Source organism: Arachis hypogaea, chromosome 12 (assembly GCF_003086295.3).
Source record: "Arachis hypogaea cultivar Tifrunner chromosome 12, arahy.Tifrunner.gnm2.J5K5, whole genome shotgun sequence".
NCBI classification, from domain to species: domain Eukaryota; kingdom Viridiplantae; phylum Streptophyta; class Magnoliopsida; order Fabales; family Fabaceae; genus Arachis; species Arachis hypogaea.
The window spans coordinates 14,487,105-14,510,199 of NC_092047.1; the positions used below are offsets into that span (position 1 = coordinate 14,487,105).

The 23,095-nt window shown below is 29.5% G+C and overlaps 2 protein-coding genes across 2 annotated transcripts; one reads left to right on the top strand and one right to left on the bottom strand.

Moving 5' to 3' along the window:
• Positions 1-4,154: 4,154 nt before the first annotated feature.
• On the bottom strand, positions 4,155-5,819 carry LOC112729733 (uncharacterized). Its single transcript, XM_025779887.1, has 3 exons — positions 4,814-5,819; positions 4,631-4,730; positions 4,155-4,386 (listed from the first exon to the last, which is right to left on the bottom strand). Exons 1-3 carry the CDS (start codon positions 5,817-5,819, stop codon positions 4,155-4,157), a joined length of 1,338 nt encoding a protein of 445 aa, XP_025635672.1.
• A 9,269-nt stretch (positions 5,820-15,088) lies between these two features.
• Positions 15,089-20,857, top strand: LOC112726954 (uncharacterized). The gene is given in 17 exon segments (XM_072208882.1): positions 15,089-15,348; positions 16,037-16,139; positions 16,250-16,319; positions 16,422-16,460; positions 16,542-16,659; positions 16,751-16,808; positions 16,895-17,053; positions 17,056-17,094; positions 17,180-17,240; positions 17,604-17,663; positions 17,780-17,799; positions 17,896-17,961; positions 18,065-18,232; positions 18,486-18,743; positions 18,935-19,147; positions 19,329-19,600; positions 20,425-20,857. Coding segments are annotated over 17 exon segments (2,019 nt in total). The 5' UTR covers positions 15,089-15,178; the 3' UTR covers positions 20,570-20,857.
• Positions 20,858-23,095: the final 2,238 nt, after the last annotated feature.

The following is a 23,095-nucleotide window of genomic DNA, read 5'->3' on the forward strand; positions in this document are numbered from 1 at the left end:
GTTAAGTTGCTATTATGACAACTATGTTGTTATTACTAGATGTAATGTCTAACTTTTATCTTATGTTTTAAATTTGCTACTTGACATTAGAGCAGTATATTTTCTATTAAAAATATTGGTGGTATTTTTTTTTCTAATTCATTTGCTGCTATGTTTTTAGTTGGCTATATGACATAGCAATATGATTATGGATTTGGATTAAAAAAGGTCATGAAGGAAACAATTTTGGAAAAAAAAATTTAGGTGAGATATTATATAAATTCTTTCATTTCACATGCATTTAATTCACAAAAGATGCATACAAATTTGCATACAAGATGCATTATTACTGAACTCTTGAAATGAATCTAACATATCAATTACAAAATTGTTATTGCAACCGACAAATTCAACACTAACAATGACAAGAACATGATAACAAATACTACATTTAAACATCTACCCTTGTCTCAACTTTTTTCATTATATTTTTCTAAATTTCTAACAAGTCAATTTTATTTTGCAACTCCATTGGTTTATATTCAAATCCAACATTGTCGGCAGCACCTGTGGATGAAATATTAGTAACAACCTCACTACCACCCATGACAACATTATCCATAGCACCATTATTCTTTAGATTGATGTAAACAATTTGGTCAACCCATACAAAAAACATGCAATAAGAAAACTTTTTCTATTCATAACCTCAAACACATTATTTTACACAATGCTTATAAATCTTAAATTACTAGAAACCCTACAATTGCTTACTTTATAAAGTGGGCATCTAAAAAACAGTCTATCCCAATTTTTATGAGTTTTTGAAATGGAGATTATTACATACAAATCGCATAGGTATTTTGGGTGTTTTCCATTGGAATTTTAACTTTGTCTAAGCTATTGAGGCCACCGTGTCTGATGCTGCTACAACTATAGCTACCATTGTGTCTCTCTCCAAGGTAATTTGAAAAAGACGAATTTCCTTTGCTTGGTGTCATTATTGCTCAACCTGTGTCCAATAGAATCAAGTTGTTCATAAACTAGGATTTCAAAAGCTTTGACAAAGAAGATGCTACCTCTCATACAAATGCTTCCTAGGAAACGCACCGTTTGGTCCACAACCGTCGTAACCATTGTCGTTTTGATGACACGGACAGGGACTAATTTGTCTTCCACAACACGTGTATATCATACCGAACACGTTGGACACTGAGCGTGTTACTTTAGCTTTTTTTGATAGCGACAAACAAAAAAACTGGTCTAAGGACTGTTTTAGCCGGTAGAAAAGAACTATGAAAATTGATATGTGTATTAATTTTTTTTTGGAAATTAAAATGTCGACTTTTAAAATTTTCGGAGACTGATTTGAATAATTACTCTAAAACATTCTTCTCGCTATATGCGAGATTTTTTTTAATACATAAAAAAACTCAAAATATTTTTTCTTAGTGCGAGAAGCCCCAAATCTCATATCTACATATAATACTGTCCAATCCTATTTTAGCGCATAACTCTAAAAAAAGTTTCATTTAAAATTTTTTTTGGCCTTTCTTTTAAGGTAAAAACATTAAATTTATAATTTGAAATATATATATATATATATATTAATTTAAGAGTGATTAAAATATTTTTTATTTTATCAACTATTTTAGTTAAAAAAATTGATCCCAAATTAAAAAAATTATATACTTTTTCCTTGTGACAAAAAATATATATTTCATGTCTAATATTTATATTTTAACATTATTTTTAAAAATATTCTAAATATATTTTTTTGGTGTCTAATATCTTAGATATGTAATACATTTATGTGTTACTATATTATAAAAGATTTGTATATAAAGAAAACAAAAAATAAATATTTACCTATATATATGAATTTAATTTTAATATACTAACAATATAAATTATTTTATAGAATTGTGTAATTATATTTATCTTTTTATATAATTATTTATGCAATGAATATAAAATATAATTATTTTTATTGATATAATATCGCATTATTAAATCGATGTATATAAACTACTTTACCCTGATAATGCATCAAAATTAAATTTATATATATAGACCCACAGACGCGCAACACGAACACTAACTACACTTTTTTATTTTATATATTGGGGAGAAGATGGAGTATGACACGGTTATGGACATCCATGGTGCTTCACGCAGATGTGACGGCTGCGATGAAAAAATCGGACGGTCCGATTTGACGCCAGTAATCGGACGGTCCGATCAGGGGCTGGGAAGGTACACAAATCAGACCGTCCGATTTGTGCCCCCATCCACGTGTCGCGCATGCAGGTTGATGAGCCCCCACTAGAATGTATACACTCCCAATTTGAATCAATGCCCCCATGCCCTTTCACTTTCGAACCAGCAATACGAATCTTCCTCTCCTTCAACCCCATCACCAGCTTCATTCATTCTTTCTCCTCCATTGATGAAACTTTGAAAAAAAAAAATTAGACCACTCATTTTTAGCAATGCCTAGAAGAAGAAGAATAAAATATATCAATCGTTCGGAGCTCTACATTGTTAATTATCTTGATCATCCTAACTATGTAAGTTTTTATTTCAAAAAAATTTATTTTAATTAAAATAATAATTATAATGTTAGAGATTAGTAGTTTATTATAATGATAATGTTAGAAATTAGTGTAGTAATAATTTTTAAATATTTTAATTTAATTAAAATAATTTTAGAGATTTGTAATAATAAATTATAATGCAAATGTTAGAAATTAAAGATTAGTGTAATAATATTGTTTAGAAGGAAGGATTATGGTACATTATGATAATAAATTAACTATTGTTATTAATAGAATAATTGCAACAATAATAATAATACTGTTATTAAAAATGGAGATATGATAAATAAAATCATTAATATTAATTGTTATTAATGAATTTATTGTAATAATAATAATAATAATTGTTATTACTACTACGCGTCTGATGGTTTAATTATTATTAGAATATAGTACTAATATTAAGATTGTTCTATGTGTGATAATAAATAAGTTAATTAGTATTAATTGTTAGTAATAAATAATTTTTTTTTAGTAATAATGTTTATTATTAAGCTTTCGTTCGTACGATAGTAAAATAAATATTATGAATTAAAAATTATTGAATTAATTATTTTTGTTATAAGTTTAATATAAATATTTAATAAAGGACTAATGATTGATTTATTATTATATGTATGTTGTTAGAATAGAATAGAATAGTTATTTGAGTATTAGTATATTATAATAGTTATTTATATAAAGTATTGTTATTATTTTTATTTTTATTGATTGTGGATATGTTTTATTGGTTATTTGATAATGAAAATTTTATTCTGTTAAATTTTATTTGTTAATTAATTAATATTATGTTTGTGTTTAGGATTCTAGAATGTTGCAATGTGACCACTACATGCCGCTGGATCGGTACAATCCAATAGTGGAGGGGTATTTACGGGACACCGGCTTTTATCATGTTTCACAGATTGAAATTGTCCAATGTCAGTTGGCATTGATTAATGCTCTGATCGAGAGATGGCGCCCTGAGACCCACACATTTCCTTTTCCGGTTGGTGAGTGTGCCGTGACGTTGGAGGACGTGGCGTTAATTCTTGGTCTTCGACGAATGGTCTGCCAGTTACAGGACCGACACTCAATAGTTATAAGGCATTAGAGGGTGAATGCTTAGATCAGTTTGGTGTTGCACCTAGGAAGGTAGACTGTAGGGGAAGTTTCATCAAGTTGACGTGGTTTCGAGGATTGAAAGATCGTTTAGTGTTGGTTGATGATATTCAGATTCAGAGGTACGTGAAGTGCCACATAATGCTATTGTTTGGGACCATCGTGTTTGGAGATAAGTCTGGGGCAGGGGTGCACTGGAAGTTTCTGCCGTTACTCCGTAACTTTGCCAGGATCATACAGTTCAGTTGGGGATCGGCATGCCTGGCACACCTGTATAGAGCGTTGTGTAGGACAACTCGTGTCGACTGTAAAGAGATTGATGGTCCGCTGACACTTTTGCTTACCTGGGCTTGGATCTGTCTACCATTTATTGCGCCGATTCTTGGCAATCCTCAAATCTTTCCGATTGCAAATAGGTAAATTTAATTACTAAATGCTTTGAAATAGTGTATTTTAAATTGTATTGATAAATGTAAATTATCGAATTGTCCGATGTCGGTGGCGTAACTGGGAGCGTGAGAATCGGCCGCTGGTTTGCACAACAAGCAAACACATGTCAACACGGAAGCCGGTCAACTTGAAATTCACCACAGTCACACCGTTGTCGACGGAGGTCCACTGCATACTCCACACCACTGGGACACTCACGCACTTCAAATACCTCATTCTGTCGGTCAAAGCAACTAACTTGGATGTTACCTGCTGCCCGCTGATTTTCATGCAGTTTGGAGGTTACAAGCTCAGAGAATAAGTGTCCTGCATTAATTTGAGCCTCAGCCTCGGCTCTTTTTTGGGTGAACAATTTATTAAGCCTATAAAACGTTGCCTTAACAAGTGCAGTGACTGGAAGATTGCGAGCCCCTTTCAGTACCGAGATGTCCGAGTTGATGCATTCCACTAGATTGGTGGTCATATGACCCCATCGATATCCCCCATCAAATGCTAAAGCTTACTGCTCACGTGGAATCCGATCCAACCAGTTGGTATAAGCCTTACCCCGCTTGCGTAAACGCTGATAATGCGTCTCGTACTTGCGAACTGTTCGCGAGTATCCTATCAATAAAAAAAGACCCACTATAAACAACGTTCATCATAATAACTGAGTTCAAGAGTAAATGTAATCGTAACTATCATACCGATGTTGACGATAAGCTTCTGCAGATGCAGAGCCTTGAACTTCCTCAAAAAATTGGACTCTATATGTCTGATGCAGAACATGTGGAATGCTTTGGGAGGAGACCAAGCTCCGTTACTACGAGCAATAGCTGACCTAATGGAATCGTGCCGATCGGAGATAAGGCACACACCATCACGTGTCACAACATGCTGTCGCAAGTTACTAAGAAAAAAGTGCCAAGCCTCAGATGTCTCTCCCTCAACTATCGCAAATGCAATAGGTACGATGTTCTTGTTGCCATCCTGTAAGACTGCAACCAACAAACAACCCTTGTATTTTCCATACAAATGAGTTCCGTCTACCTGCACTATTGGCTTGCAATGTCTGAATGCTCTAATACAAGGGTAATAACTCCAGAAGACTCGGTGTAGTACACGAATATTAGGAACCAAGTCATCTCCCTGATACACAGGCATTGTTTCAGAATGAACGACTGCGGATGGCTCCTTGTGACACATGGCCTCAAACCATATCGGCAAGGCTTCGTAGGAAGCTTTCCAACCTCTGAAAATTGACTCCACTGCCTTCTGTTTTGCCAACCATGCTTTGCGATAACTTATAATGTAGTTAAACTTTGCCTGTACTTCCGCAATCACTGATTTCACTTTTATAGACGGGTCAACTTCTACCAATGGCTTTATTGCTTCTGCAACTGTGTTAGAATCTAGCTTTGAATGATCTTGAAAAATGGTGGCCCTAGTACATGTGTGACTACCATTGTACCTCCTTATCTCCCAACAGAACTTTTTGGACATTTTGCTCACCCTGATCAGCCAATCACATCCTGCGCCATACTGGGTGCATTTAGCATAGAATGTCGTCGGTTCTGACTCATGCACCCGATAATCTACACCTCTACAGATTGTATAATCTTTCATCGCCTTAATTACTGCCTCCCTAGAACTGAATTCCATTCCCATAGTAAATTTACCATCTGGCATAACGGGAAGCTCTGCTGCAATCATATCACAAAATTTATAGTTGTCAGAACTAATAATCTTGTTGGGAATAAGTAGTTTTACTAGCGTACACACAGGTATTTAGATCTGATCTATATATTATTTATTATTGGAATAAATTTTAAGCACAAAATAGATCTTTAAGGATTACTTTCTTTTCTTCCGCTGCGTGTTATGAACACATGGTAATCCTTCAAATCTAATAAACTAATAATCACATAACAATAGAAAACCTAGTTGTCAAAACCGAACCGATCAGATCACTGGGTCACTGGTTCAACCAGTGGATCATTGGTTGAACCGATTGACCCGGTCCTATGTAAATAAAAAATAAAACATAATAAAAAAATTTCACTAACATTTTAAAAATATCTAGCTATTCTAAAATAATATGAAATAGGAACAATAAGTATTTTGTTAACTTTACCGAATTTGACCGATTTTAACCAGTCCACTCCAAATTTTACCGGTTTGCACCGGATTTTGTTGCCTTGTGCGGTCTCATCATCGGAATAGACCGGTCTAGGTTCCGATTTTCATGCACTGTCCTTCATGAACCACAAATCGAACGGTCCAATTTGTGTTCCCTTTTAGCTGTAATAAATTGGACCATCCGATTACTTCCCTTCACCTGAATGCCGTCACACCAATTTTATAAATTTTCCATAGTTTCATAACCCAGCATTACACCAAAGTTGGTGTCATATAAAAAAAATTAGCCACACTAACTAAATGCCATATTTTTTATTTTTCCTTTGAATCAAGCTTTTTATTACTTGATTTTCATATGGGTTAGATATTGATATGGAGAATCATCGTATATGAGACATAAAAAGACGAGCCAAAAACGTGGTGAGATAGATTCAAGATTCAAGTATATATTTAGTTCTAAATTAATTTAATTTCATTCAATAATAAAGTCACATGTTTCATGAAATAGAAAAGTAATCTAAACAAAACAAAATAAGGATTGATTTTGACGTTTATTTTTATCAATATAAAATTAAATAAATAAAAGTTTTAATTTTAATACATTATCGATATATACAATAATTTTATATAATATCATATCAGGAAAAATAATTATTTTTAATATTAACTGTATATATAATTATAAAAAAATAAATATAATTAAACCATTATCATTTTTTTATATTATTAATATATTAAAATCAAACTCAAAAATAAATAAAGAAATAATAATCAGATTGTGTTGAACAGAAATTGGTTTTATCCAATCCTTTGGCGTGTTATTAATGTAAGATATGGCTTTTCTTAAAGCTATCAGGTTCTTTTTTTTGTGTTGTGAAGATCCCATTTGAAACTTGTTCCCTAGTTCGTTCTTTTCACCTTTTCTAAAGGCCAAAGCTAAGGGCAAGGTCCTTGATGCACAAGTCAATGATTTTGTCTAAACCTTTTTTAACTTTATTATTATTGTTACCATTCTCTTGCTTCACTTTAACATTTTTTTTTGTATTCATTCATGCTTAGATTTTCAGTCTTGCATATATGTGTGTGTTACTTTGTTCCCATTCCAAAAGACTATAAAGTAGAGTGCATATAATATATTACAAAAATATTATATGTATATTAAAAATTAGTTATTAAATTAATTATATATTATATATATTAATTTATATAATTTTTTAATAAAACAATAAATTACTAAAATAACTAAATATGGTATCTTAGAATAATTAAATTTATAATGGATGAATAATTAAATATATTTACATTAGTATAATTTTTTTTATAAAACATTAAATATGTATTTTTATACATATATAGTAGTTGATTAGGAACTAATTTTTTATTGTGTACAATATATATTAATATTGCAAATATCTCCAAAATTCAAAGTTCCTTCAATCATAAAACAAGAAAAGAATCAAACACTTTTGAGTAATTTTGACGAGAGAATGCCAGGTGATATTGTTAGAGTATATTACACTGCTTGTTTGATATCATTTTCTACACAAAATATTTATTAATTTATAAATTTAAAACTTGGTTTGATGAAGACATTTACTCCTATGATGAGATTGATTATGGGTAGAGACATTCTTATGTATTCTATGTAATAAAAATATCTTATTCCATGAAGTAGTTTTATTCGTAAAATTTCAAAAAAGAAAATAAATTAAGAGAGAGAGAAATAAAAAGAATAAATAATAAATAATAGTTAAATAAAATTTCACATAAATTAAAAAAAAAACAAAAATATTTTAATTAAAACACTTAATTCATTAAAATGCTTCTACAAATTAAAACATTTTAATGGGTTGAGTGTTTTTATTTCAATCCCTTCATGAAAAACAAAAATCATGGAGCGTGTACCTTGACTTTTCCTAAAGTTTAGGTTATATAATAATAGTTAATCCCTTATATCTAATAACACATATCCCCTTTAGGAAAAAAAAATGTAAGTATAACAAATTGAAAAAATTAAGACTGCACGCAATATTATCTAATCTTGCTCTCTGTATATAAATACAGAATAGCTCAGTATTTATATTTATAATAAAAATATGAATAAAAATGTAAAAAATATAGTAGTAACTGAATTTGATATTTATAAAAAGTTTGATTATTTAATTGTAATAAATTTTATTATTTTATCATAAAATATTTATTGATTATTTTCATAGTTAATTATTTAATTAAAAATATATAAAATATATATAAATTTATACAAGTATATTATAATGGATACTTTTTTATGTTCAGATAACATATGTCTATGTTTTTTTTCCCAATATTAATTATATCTGCAATTTATTACATATCTGCATGCACTAATTAAGTATGCCAATATATATAGATTGGGGACCATAGACCCAATCTGATTATTGAGTACTCGTATAGTAGCAGAGGGACCAAGTTCTTGTTGCAATCTATGTTAAAAAGTTTTGAAAAAGGAAAAGGATTAACATGTAAATAAAGGAAAGAAGTAGGCTCAAGAAAATGAAAAAAGTAAATAATAAATATTAAAGAGATGAAAGAAGGGGAAGGATTCTTTTCTTTCTCGTGAGTTGAGAATTTCAAAGCTCTTGAGATGAGTGTGGCTAAGGGAAACTGCAATTATGAGCTTGTGTCGGTGCAATTTACCTATACTTATACACAAGTACACAACCAAACATAACATATTTATATTTTATTTTATTTAGGGGTGTTTATGGATAGAATTCGATCTGGATGTCTGCGGTATTTATTCGAATCTGATCCGAAAATTGCGGATATGGACCGGTCCGCAAGGTTATCGAATCGGATCCAATTCGCACACTAATGAGATCGAATTGCAGATTTTGTGTAGGTATGCGCATATCTGCAAAAATAAAAAGTAAATATTCTTTTTATGTCTTATTTTAACTACTCATTATTATATATGTTGTATTATTTTAATTTATTATTTAAGAAAAATATGTTTAATATTATTTTAAGAGTAAACATATTTAAAAGAATAGAAAAAATGAATTTTATTGATATTTTTTAATAAAAATAAACTTTTAAAAATATTTCTATGTTTTGCGGATATATCCGATATCTGATCCGATTCGATTCGTAAAGATGTGGATCAGATCGGATCTAAATTTAAAAACTGCGGATATTGAATACAATCTGATCTAATAATTTTAGTGCGAATAAAAAATTTGACCATATCCAATCCGATCCGCGTTCACCCCTAATTTTATTTACATATTTTAATTTGTGTCAATAAATATTAATTAAGCACAACAAAAACAATATATACTAATAATGTTATAAATACACCAAAAATTATTTACTTATGTAAATGCATACAAATATATATTATTAAATTTTTGGTGTGTATATTATATATAATATTTTTATATATCAATATCTTCTATACAATATTGTTGTTGTAACATTCTAAAATATTCATAATATTGTATAGCTGAGTATAATTTATGTTCTTATGTGGATAAATTTTCGAAGTATAGCTTGTCTCTTGCGTTGTTGTAATATGTATTTTTTTTAATAGAGTAAGAATAATTCAGATATCGAAAAACACAGCAGGTGAATACCTACAAAAGGTATTTCGACACTCAAGTCAGTAAATATTTAAAAGGCATATAATAATTCTATAAATATAGAATATTAGACATGAAATAGAATTTATCATGTTTGTTCTTTTTGAAATATAAAAATTGCAGATTGTCATTATATCAAAATAATAGTTATTAAATTTATCAATTACAAACTTAGAATAAAAGTAAATAAAATTGAATTATAACTCATATTGTATAATAAAAACTGAATTATAAGGTCACAGATTAATTTACATTTAGAGATATTACATTGTAAAAAGTATTTATTTCAAAAGTGATAAATATTGTAAAATAGGCGGTGCAATTTTTGGTAGCTAGCTCCAATCTCTCATTTTGCCACCCCAAAATAGTTGCCTTTTAACATCTCCACTGAAATTTATTCTAGAGAGAAGGTGGTCTTTTATTTATTTTTTTTTTTTAAATTACACTAGTCTTATTTTAATTTGGAATTTTTTTGTCAAGTTTAAAAGTAATAATTAGACATAGATCACTTTATCTTTAGAATCAATATTGACAAGATTAATGTCTCTCTACAAACACAAAATAAAACACGAACAAGTTTGTTTTGTCTATCTTGGTGACCTTTTGTTTTTACCGCTTAAGTAATGGAAAATGGTTTCAACATAAGATGTAAGATAAGATATAGTACAAGACATATATATATTTTACTCAAAATAAATGTCACTTTTATATAATTGAGTAGAGACCAATATATTTTGATATGATTGTATTTAGATATGTCTATTTCTTAATGTCTAATTTAGTAAAATCAACATTTATTATGAGTTTATGACACTATAACATTTATTAAATTTTAAGATTAAAAAATTTTATTTTTTTAATAATAATTATAAAAATGTATAGCAAAATCTGATTTTTAAAATTTTTTTAATATATAATTTTTTATTGTGTTTTTAAATTTTTTAAATTTGTCATTAGTATTTTTTTAAAATCCTTTTTGCCAGTAAAGTAAAATTTCAGATATCATTTTTAGTAGTTTACTGTTTATTTTATTTTATTCCTTTTATGTGATTGGAAAGGTGTCAATTCACATTGATGCAAAGCTAAAATAGACAATTAGGTTGAAATTTTTCTAACAAGAAAAACGTCAGGGCCACTCTCAAGCTTTAATTTGAAGATGTTTTGGAGGGTCACAGTCTCATTCTCCTTCAGTGATAAGATTGTACTAAATGTCAACAAATTTCTTTTATAAGATTGTACTGAATTTGCATTAAATATGATAAACAAAAATTCTAAATAGTGTTAATTAAGTTTTTGACTGTTATAAAATACTTTTCTAGTTTTTGTTTTGATTATTATTTTAAATTTTAGTCCAATAAAATTTAAAAATTTTGTATTTTAAAGGATTAACGACTAATTTAGTATCCGAAAGATGTTATCAACAAAACAATTCGTTAATGATTTGAAAATATGACAAAAAAAAATTAATAAATATTATTTTTGTAAGTAACAAAAAAGCTTTTATATTTAGCAAACGGTTTATCTATTAAATTTTAATTTTTGTGGCAATATTTGAATAAATATTTAAAAGATACAAAAAATATTAAAAAAAATTAATGTATAGATTTTTCTTTTAATTTTTCAAAAAAAATATGGTCAGTCACAATAAAAATTTAAAAAAAAATCACTTGATAAAAAATTATAAAAATTTTAAGGATAAAAAATCTTATTTTTCAATAATAATTGTAAAAATTTGCGTCACACTTTATCTTTAAAGTCATTTTTTAAAATATATATTTAATATCTAATTCTTTTTGTTGTGTTTTTAAATCTTTTGAGATTTTTTTTGTTAGTGGTACAAATTTTTGGATACTATTTTAATATTTTACTCTATTTTAAATTATGTCATTAGTTTGTTCGGACAATTTACGAAAATAAAATATTTGGGTTCCAAAATGACTGAAATACAACTTTTGCAGTTTGGATACGAAAATACAACTTTTTACAAAATTATATAAACCGCAGGAGGAATCCCACAATTTCAGAATACACATAAACCGCTCATGGAGTTTTGGGATTTATATAATTTTATAAAAAATTGTATTTTCATATCTAAACTGAAAAAGTTATATTTCGATAATTTTAGAATCCAAATATTTTATGCATAAATTGTCCGTTTGCTTCCTTAAGTATTATTGACATGGTGTTTTATTTATTTATTTATTTATTTATTTGTGTCTATTGACATGGTATGTTAAATATTGATGTATCAATATATCACATTTGGTCAAAATAGCATTTAAACTTGTTATGTCACGTGTCACATAAGCATTTAAATTTGTCATACATGAACATTTAACCTACCATGTCAATATTTAACATACCACGACAATACTTAATGGAGTAAATTAACATAAACTGAAATACAGACTTTTTTAAATTTTTATGCGACCGAAATTTAAAGTTTTTTTTATAAGGTTAAAAATTATTTTATAAAAATAAAAAACTTATTTAAGTTGTAGATCACCATCTATCTTTTCTTTTTTTTGGGTATTAGATCACCATCTATCTTATTATCTACGGTAAAAGACTTTAAACATTTCATCCAAATAAGGAACTGCATGAACATGGTATAAGAGATTTTGTTTTGGTCAAGAACATGTTATAAGACTCTTAAAAAAATGTTATAAGAGTAGGCCATTCATTTTAGCCCAATTTAGGTATTGGGTTCATAAATGGAATTCTCAATTCTAAAAATAGATAAGCCTCAAAAGTTCGAACTATCTATTAAATAGAGTTCTCCTCCGTAATGAATTAGTTTTTGGTAGAAACTCAGCAGTCGACTTCACGTGAAGTTTATAGCTGAGAGCTGTTAGATGAAAATTTAGTCAAATCAGTCAAATCATTTAACGGTCTTCACCTATCAACTTCACGTGAAGTCGACTGCACCTGAGCTTTTACCTTAGTTTTTAATATAAAATTAGAGCATACCGTAGGAGAAAAAAAAAAAAAGAGAAGTTTCAAAGGCCGTTATTTTATAACAGCTTTGAATAATAAGCATTATAAAAACTTTTTGAGAGAAAAGGGGGAATTGTATCACCTTCTGTTTTTTTTTTTTTTTTGGTCAGGTACCTTCTGTTAAGTGATGTTGTTGGGGTCTCTAGGGCCAGAGGAGCTAGTTGCTTGTAGTTTTCTTGTGTTTTGGGCCTTGGTCCTTTTGTTAACAAAAAAAAAATAGAATAATATGCATTAGATATTGAATTTGAACCGCATCATCTTATGTAAAAAAATTTATAAGTCCTAAAAGTGTCAAAGTTTGTATATATACATATTGGTACAAATATATACCAAAATTCGTATAAATAGTAAAAATTTGATACTTATTTCATATGAACTTTGACTTTGAGTTTTTTTTTTTAATTATTCGTAAAAACTCTTTTAATAAGTGATATTTAAATACCAATATAAGCATCTACTGAATTTGCAAGTTTGAAGCTCATCTTAAATTTAGTAGGTCGATTGAAAAGGGTATTCTCTTCTCATATAAAAAAAGTCTCAACATTAATAAGTTGTGTGAAGGTAAAGCAAAGAAACAAATTGCAGCGAGTTGCAATATTGTTTGCTTATTCCACAGGTACAAATAAGGTATATTAAGAAGTATTAAACCATTCTTCCACTTTTACTTTAGAATACATAAATTCAGTTACAATTTTAGTTTTTTATTATTATCTTATCTTATTTTTATTTTTTATAGGCTAATACCCTCTATATATATATATATATATATATATAATTTTACTTTCATAATTTATAATTCAATCAATCAAAAAATATAAAATACAATATTTTTCATTTTTTTTTATTCTTTCATAGTTTTATTAAGAAGTGAAATCACTTTATGAACATCTTATCATTTCTTAACAAAAAATATAAGAAACTAACTTTTAGTTAGCAAATATTAACTACTTTTAGAATTTAAATTTAGAATGCAGGATTTAGAATTAAAAGTTTATGATTAAGGATCTAAATTTAAGAGAAAAAATAATTTTAAAAAAATTGACTAATGTTAATCGTAAAAAGTTGGTCATCTAACAAAATAATTTTATTTTTAATATTTTCTGTTTTTTGAATTTTGTGAAAAAAAAAGTGAAAACAGTAAAAATAATAAAATCTTATTTTTTGTTTTCACTTCTTATTTTTTTTTCTTTCACAAAATCTAAAAAATAGAAAATATTAAAAATAAAAATAAAAAATATAAATATAAACCAAATGCACCCTTAGTTTTAGTTTTCTTCTCTGAAAACAAAGTGTGCTATGTGTAAAAAGGAAGTTGAAAATATTTATCATCTATTTCTTGGATGTGATTTTACTTGGCAAGTTTGGTGCGCTTGGTTAGCTTATTTCGACATGAAATGGTTCTTTTCCGGTACTGGGAAGGAATATTTTCTAAGTTGGACAGGTGCAAGCGGTAGTAAGGAAGAGCGCAATAAATGGTTCATGTGCTACTTTGCGGTAGTTTGGAATGTCTGAATGGAAAGGAACAACAGAATTTTTCACAATAAAGAACCAGGCGTAGAAGATATATTTGACATGTCTTTTCTTAGCTACCAAGAGTGGAGATGTAAAAATCCCTTTTGTTGTTGATGGCTATGCCGAAGATGACAAAGGGATTTGTTTTGTTCAGTAAGCTACTAGGTGGTTATGGTTAATTTGCGATTAGTGTTTGTTGTGCTCCACCGTGTTGAGCTCCTTTGTTTCAAAAAAAAAAAAAAACAAACACTACCCTAACGTGCTAACTCACTGATTTAAGTCAATTAACTATGAGTATCTGTAGTTCAGATTTGAACTCTTATAACACTTCGACATGTAATTGAGTTTGTTAGGCTCTACCAAAATGTGCATGAAGCCAAGGTTCCATGCTAAGCACAAAGACAACTAGATTAGATTTCGCGAGTCTGACAATATATTTTGTTGAAAAAAAAAAAAAAGTCTAGATGAATTTAATATCGATCAAACCCACTATAATTGAGTGATGTCTTTGGAGCAATTTTAATGAAGAACTTCCCAAACGACTTATTTATAACTTACCTGCACCCCAAGCTATGACAAACTTGTTGCGTGGTTAGTAATGATGTTTGAGTTATGAAATATTTGGTGAATTGGTGCAATGTGAATGTGATGAGCCGCAACACAGAGAATGAAAACTCAAACTTCAGAACTTAACTAACCAACGAAACAGAAAACAGAAAACGGTTAGCCTCATCGCCACGTCTTCCTTCCTTCTCTTCCCGTGTTTTCTGTTATTCTTAACGTACATTTCCTATTTCATCTCTCATGCTCATGGCTCCTTCAACTACTACTTCTTCTCCATTTCTCCCTTTTGCTTTACCATTCTCTAATTTTGCATATTGCTCCCTCTACTCTTCTGTTATTATGCCAATTCCCTCTCTTCTCCTCCTACTTTTTTTCTCCCCTTCTTTCGGCATCCTCAATTTTCACCAACCGTAAGTCACCAATTGTATATCAAAATTGTGCTCTATTATTATTAATTTGTTTTGATTAGGTGTACCTGTAATTAAATTCTGTTTGTTAGTTACTGGTGGTGATGTGTGGTTAATGCTTAGAATTTAGAAAGTTAAATGGCATACGCTAGGGTTTAGGGTTTAGTTCATAATTTGAATAAGAATGACAAATGCTATATAGTTTTGTGTATATCTCAGTCTCTTATATGGTTTTTTTTTTTTTTTGGGGTATTAAAAGTGACGGGAAGATAAACATTTTGTCATGTCACAAAAAAAAAAAGGAACGTGCACAAGAGAAGTGTGCATAAAAAGTAATGCAAACATCATTTGCCATAGTTAACTTACATTGATCTCATCATAGCGTACTGAATCCTCTAAAGTAATATTTGTATGAATTGCATATTGCAATGAATTGTTTCCCTGTACTTTCATCAGATTTCTAGTAGCTATATATGGTTGATATGCATATTTGGTTAGTGTTAGATTTGTGTAGGATCCAAGCTAGGGATCAATGGTGAAAATTTTGCATATAACAAAGCCATGTGAATGTTTTTATTATTATTAGAGCTCCATTTCCATTTTTGGACTGAGAATCTGTTGAATGAGCAAGATTTTTCTGCTTGTTATGAAGTGCCATGCTGATATTTGGTTTCAATTTCTGTGTTCACAGCTTTCCAATTGTTGAACCTGATCCTACTCATACAAAGCTTCGGATTTCAAGTGAAGGATTGGAGTCTATCAAGAGAATAACGAATCCGATTGCATCTGTGGCAGTATGTTATAGTTAAAGCATGTATTCTTTGTAACTTTGAATCCTAGTATTTATTCTACCTCATGTTAAGATTAAACCTCATGTAACTTTGAAAATCGCTGTATGAACCAGGTGATTGGGCCATATCGCTCTGGAAAATCTTTCTTGCTTAATCAACTTCTCTCTCTTTCTTGTTATGAAGGTGCATGAATTTCTCATGGCTGCAAGAATTCACTCACATTGATATTGGTTTTATGTTTTCCATTTTCTGATCAACTGATTTGAATTAATATGTTTTTTTTAGGGTTTGGTGTTGGGCACATGCGTGACACCAAGACAAAAGGTAGATGGAGATTAAGGTTTAGGATTTAGGGTTTATCTTCTATGATTTAATCTAATTTCTCTTCTGAATGATACCATACAGGAATATGGGTTTGGGGAACGCCTATAGAGTTGGACATTGATGGAGTAAGAACTTCAGTTTTTTACCTTGATACAGAAGGTTTTGAAAGTCTTGGCAAGTCCAACGTATACGATGATCGGTAATTGATACTAACCCTCTATTATCTTTCTTTGCATGTGTTTAATCATAAAACTTTTTCACTTGAGCTTTTCTGCTTGTTGCTTTTCCAGGATTTTCGCTCTGGCAACTATTATGAGTTCTGTGCTTATTTACAATCTCCCTGAGACGGTTAGTTATAGTCATCATTACATATTTTGTCATTTTTGTGTTTGTTGGTGTTGCATGAACGATGTGTTTAATCTTTATGTATTCAGATACGCGAAGCTGACATCTCTCGGCTCTCTTTTGCGGTTGAGCTAGCTGAAGAATTTTATGGGAGGTTCGCAACCTGATGAATTTTTTATCTGACATTGTCAAGCTCTTTCTCTTTTGTGGGATAAATTATGGTTATTAACTTGTCTGCTTGATTTGTATGCATATGCTGAATTTGCAACTGCTGTGTAACAGAGTAAAGGTAATCCAAAGGCATTAGTAATATCACCATTGATCTAATATTTTTCTCTCTTGAATTTTGGTCTGAATATTTGGATGTTTGGTAGGGCCGAGATGTTGCATTTCAACCTGCTAAACTTTTGTGGCTTATCCAACGTGATTTTCTCCGTAAGTCATAAACACTTTGCTTGCTTTAGTTCATATATCAGCAAGGTGTCTGTTAAATTCTAGGAATCACATGCTTTTGTAACTGCCATTGAGGTTTCTAGATATATAATATTCGTTCATTCATAAGCCTTCATATACTAACTTAGGCTTATTGGAGATTTAGTCCTTGATATGTATCAGAGTCTCTATGACGAGGTGGTTAATTTTCAGTTCTTGTCACTCTCATTCCATTAATTGAACTTTAGGACATAATGAAAATGGAGCTTTGTTTTGTTGTCTACCCTTCAGGTCTAGTAGTCCTTGTTGACTATCCTGTGAACCCTATTGGATTTTGGATACTGATACTTTGCTTAATTGTCTCAGAAGGGAAATCAGTGCAGGAAATGGTGAACGAAGCTCTTTGGCATGTTCCCAACATTGATGGTTAGATATGCAGTATTGTTGCTATCAGCTTTAACTAAAATTTTTCTGCAGTACAATTTTCTATGTTGTCTAAAGCAAATGTGTGACGAAAGAATTTTTCAACTATTTAATTGCAGGGGATAAAAATATTGATAAGGTATTTTCTTTCCTGGAATTTAATTCTAATTCTAGTTACTAGCAAAATATTATTATCCCAGGACTGAATATTTACCTCAGAAGTTAACTTCATCAGGTCAATCAGATTCGAGACTCATTGGCTATTATGGGTGACAACAGCACTGCATTTAGCTTACCACAGGTTTTAAAATTGTTTCTCTATCTGGAATTGTATTATGTATGTCCACATTGTTTGTAGATAGTGTTCTTTATCTAATTGGTCATTGAAACTGGACCTTAAACAGCCACATCTTGATCGGATAAAGCTGTGTGATATGAAGGATGCTGAACTCGATCAATCATATGTTGAGAGAAGGAAGCAATTAAAGGAGCTTGTCGCCAGCATAATTCGTCCAAAGATTATACAGGGAAAGACTCTAAATGGGACAGAATTTGTGTCCTTCATGGATCAGGTACTTGGCTTTTACTTTCTCTTTGGGGGAGTAGGTTTTCGACAAAGTGTTGCAAGTTATTCTTGAAACATTGTTCTGTCAACGATCCTATACCGGAAACTAAATCTTCCCTGCTCTTATAGTGAATATGCTTAGCGCTATCTAATATCGGTAGATTGAGGCTAGTGATTGGACAATTAAAATAAGGCCTTTAACTGTGATCTCATATGGTATAACTGTTAAACCATTTTGGTTTTTGTCATTTCAAATTTAGATGCTTGAAGCATTGAACAAAGGAGAAATTCCATCAACAGGGTCTCTTGTGGAGGTTTTCAACAAGGGTGTTCTTGAGAAATGTCTCAAGTTATATGGTGAAAAGATGGCAACATTGAATCTCCCGCTTCCAGAAGAATCTCTTGAAGAGGCACATGATAAATCTAAAGGTGAAGTCATTAAAGTCTTTGAAAAGCAGTGTTTTGGTCGTCGCCATGCTAAGAAATCATTCAGGCAGCTTGATGCAGAAGTGGAGAAGGTAACTTTTTAATACTTGATGTAGATTTTCAAAATGTCATTGGTATACAGGGAATTCAATTAGCAACTGAAATTATATTAGAAATAGCATGTCATGCATCTATATTTAGTGATTATCATTTATTTGATGATTTGATGATGTTGACACTTTGATGATCTATATCCTATATTTGCTTGCAAAATTTGATGCAGGTGTACAAAAACATTATTTTGCAAAACGAATATCTATCTTCAAAGTCCTGTGAGGCAGTTTACACCAGATGTGAGGATATTATGGATCAGCTTCAAGTTCTTAGGCTTCCTTCTATGGCAAAATTCGATGCGGGTTTCCAACAGTGCAATCATAGTTTCGGACATGAATGTCTAGGACCTGCAAAGACAAACTACAAGCAACGGATGATGAAGGTTTGAAACAGCACAATAAATATTGCATCACATTATTTAAAATACATGAATAGACCCTTTAAGCTTTGGTACTTGGTCCATATTAGACTTGTTTAGTATCAAAACCTGAATTGTTACAATATTTCTATGAAGTAAATGGTTCAAATGCTTAATGAGTTTGGTGCAACAAATGGAAATGCAGATGTTGGGGAAGTCACGTGCTCTGTTTATAAAAGAATACAACAAGAAGATTTTCAATTGGTTGGTGACCTTATCATTGGTCATGGTAGTGATTGGTCGTTTTATCACAAGATTCATTTTGATTGAAATTGGAGCATGGATGCTCTTTATATTTCTGCAGACCTACACAAGAATGTTTTGGTCAGAAGAATCTCTTTACTATAATCCAGTTTGGAATTTTATAGTTGCAACTTGGGAAACTCTTGTTTATAGCCCAATTTTGGATCTTGACAGGTAATTTAAACATTTCTTAATTAATTCCAACTAAAATTCTGTTGATTTTAGGATTACTAGGATTACTAGGTCTAGATACAAGAAAATATTATATAAGAAGTCGAAACTTAAATGAACAAATAGTTTAAATTTTGATCTTTGTTGCTTCACGATTTTTTTAAATAGAGATCAAACTTTAGCACAACATAAACCTCTGTATCAAAAACTTTTCATGTGCATCTACTTGACAATTTAAGCCGAAATGATATGTAACATTATTTAATATAATGATAATACATGAACCTATATCTAAGCTGAAATAGTATTAGCAATGATTCTCACTCTCATTTTAAAAGTGGTGTTATTGTTAACCCAAATCCATAAATATGACTTCATGTATCATTGCTTTTTTTGAATATTTAGGTGCCATTAAGTTGTTTAAAAAAATTTAATAATTTATTTTTATTTTTAGTGTGTTTGATAAAATTGTAATAGTAAAAATAAAAATGCTAAAAAATAAAAAATATCTTTTTTAAAAGCTATAATTTATATTTTTTTTAAAATATTTTTTTTAATATAATAAATAAATATTTGTATATTATTATATTCAAATATAATTATTAAATAAAAAGATATTTTTATATGAAATATTTAAATATAAAATTATTTTTATTTTAAAAAAATTAAAAAATTACTTAAAAAAATTATTTTATAAAAACTCACCAAAACAAGCCTTTCAACCATGTTCACCTAGTCATTTATATTACTAAAGTTCTGAAAATTAATGTGCAATATTGGCATTTATATTGTTATTGCATAGTAATAATTTTGGGTGATTGTAACAGATGGGCCATTCCCCTTGTTGCAATGCTGTCAATGTTCATTCTTTACTGCTGGGCCTGTTATGGGAAAAGGAAATATGGGTCGCAGTGGCTCTTACCATTACATACCAGCAACACATATGGTTTGAATCGACCAAGAACAGACTAAATAAACCAATTAATGCTGATATTTATTTTTTGTTTATTTATTTATTTATTTTAATGTGGGCATCCCTTGTCTTTAGGGGTGGCAATATGTACCCTACCCGCGGGTACTCAACCCGACCCCATCCAATCGGGTAGGGTTGCCAACCCGATCCGCAGCGGGTAGGATAAGGTGCGGGTAGGGTTCTCGTGCGAGTCGGGTAGGGTGCGGATTGAGTCTCAACTCTACCCGACCAACCCGCACTCTATATATGTTTATGTTATATACTTAAATAAAAATATGTTTTAAGTAGATGTTGAATCAAAAACCTCTCACTAAATGCAAAAGATCCTTAACCATTAAAATCAAATCATTAATTGATAATTTAATTTTTTTTTTTACATAAAAATAAGTTCTATTTTAAATTATCATCAAGTTATATAATAATGTTATATATTTTTTGTAACCCGTGGATAAAATCGGGTACCCGCAGATTAAGAACGAATAGGATTAGGGTTAAGATATTCTCAACCCGCAGATAGAATAGAATTGAGTTTGTATAAAAATCTCAACTCACAGATAAAATTAGGATTGAATCCAAACCCTACCCTATCCTACCCATTTTCACCCCTACTTGTCTTTTCTTCCTTCTTAAAAGGTTGTTTTATACATATGTAACATATATATAACTGTTAACAAGTAAGCCACTACATGATATATACTTGAAAAGTTCTTATGTAATTGAAAATAAGTAAAGTTCTCATGCATGATGAATCCGAATCAACAATAGATGCAACGATAGTTTTGTTTTTTAAATAATCTATTATCTATTATCTATTATTCTATTATATATATCTAATTTTACAACTAAAATATACTATATGTTACTTTCTCATTGTAATGGTAATTAAATTTTTTTTCTCCAAAATTAAAGAATTCTCCTCTCATCCTTACAACTAAAATATGCCGCATGTCACGCTCTTATTATAATTGAAATTAAATTATTCCCTCCAAAATTAAAGAGTTATTCTCTCCTCCTTACTAATTTTACAACCAAAATGTGCCATATGTCACTTCCTCATTGCAATTGAAATCAAATATTTCCCTCCAAAATTAAAAAGTTTTCCCCTCCTCCATTTTCCCTTTTCCTTTCTCTATTTCTCTCATTTCTTCAACCATTCTATCAAAATGTGCAACATGACATTCTTTAATTGCATTAAAATTAAACTTAAAATATTAAAATTGAAATTAAAATATACTTATATTATGTATCATATATTATCATCTAATTTAATAATCAAATGTGTCACATGACACTCTCTTATTAAAATTGAGAGATTTTTTTTTTCAAAATTAAGAAACTCTCTTCCTAAATTCTCTCATCTATCTCTCTATATTTTTCTATTTCTCTCTATTATTTTTACTCTATATATAATTTATATTTTATATTAGTAATTTGACAAATCAAAATATGTAATCCGATATTTTTTTACAATTAAAATTAAATTTATTCTTCCAAGATAAACAAACTCTCACTCTCATTTTTCATCTTTATCTTTCTTTCTCTTTTCTCTCATTCTCAATTTTTTCTATCTTTCTGTTCTACAGAAAACAAAATTAACAAAATAATATAATTCAAATAAAAAAATTATTATTATTATTATTATTATTATTAGTTTTTTATTTAGTTTTAAATTTTCACCGCTTATTTTTCTAATGTATATTTTTATTTCTCTTCTTTCAAATATTTATTACATATAATTTGGAGAGAATATTAATGTTATAATTAAAAGTTAGAATCAAGATTCAATTGTTTTAAAAAAATTAATTTTAAATTAATTTTATAACTATCACTATAATTTTTTATGCTAATGTCTAATTATTATTTGATTTTTTATTTACAAATACATTGGTCTTTTTAGTCAGAGACTTTTGTTAATTTATGACTTTTTTTTTTGTAAAAGTAGTTTGATTTTATAAATCTTTTGTGCCATGTATAATTTATACTGTCAGAATAAAATAGATTGTAATTTTAAAAATTTATATTCCTGTAATATTATTACGGATAAAAATACTAGTTTTTTATATGGATTAATCTCTACATACAAGTGTTTTGCGCTTACAAGCTTTACAAGCCTGAAGAGAATTAAAACCCACTAAACGTGCTGCTTTACGTGCCTCTTTAACAAACTTTTAAATCAATTCAAATCAATTAACGCGCAAATATATAACTTCCATTTTTCAAAAGATTTCGTTTCTTTTTTCGAATTTCTTGCCAAATTTGTTGGATCTCCTTCTTGCTTCGTGTTTTTTTCGATTTTCATGATTTCTAAAATCAAGCTTTGAAATTGTTTTGAAGATAATGGAACTTCAGAAATACACCCAAACGATTACAGAAATACACCCAAACGGTTACAGAAAGGATTACAGAAATACACCCAAACAGTTACAGAAATACACCCAAAGGATTACACAAATACACCTAAAGGATTTAAGAAATACATCCAAAACATGGGGGAGACAGTATATTTCTTCTTGAAATCTTTTAAT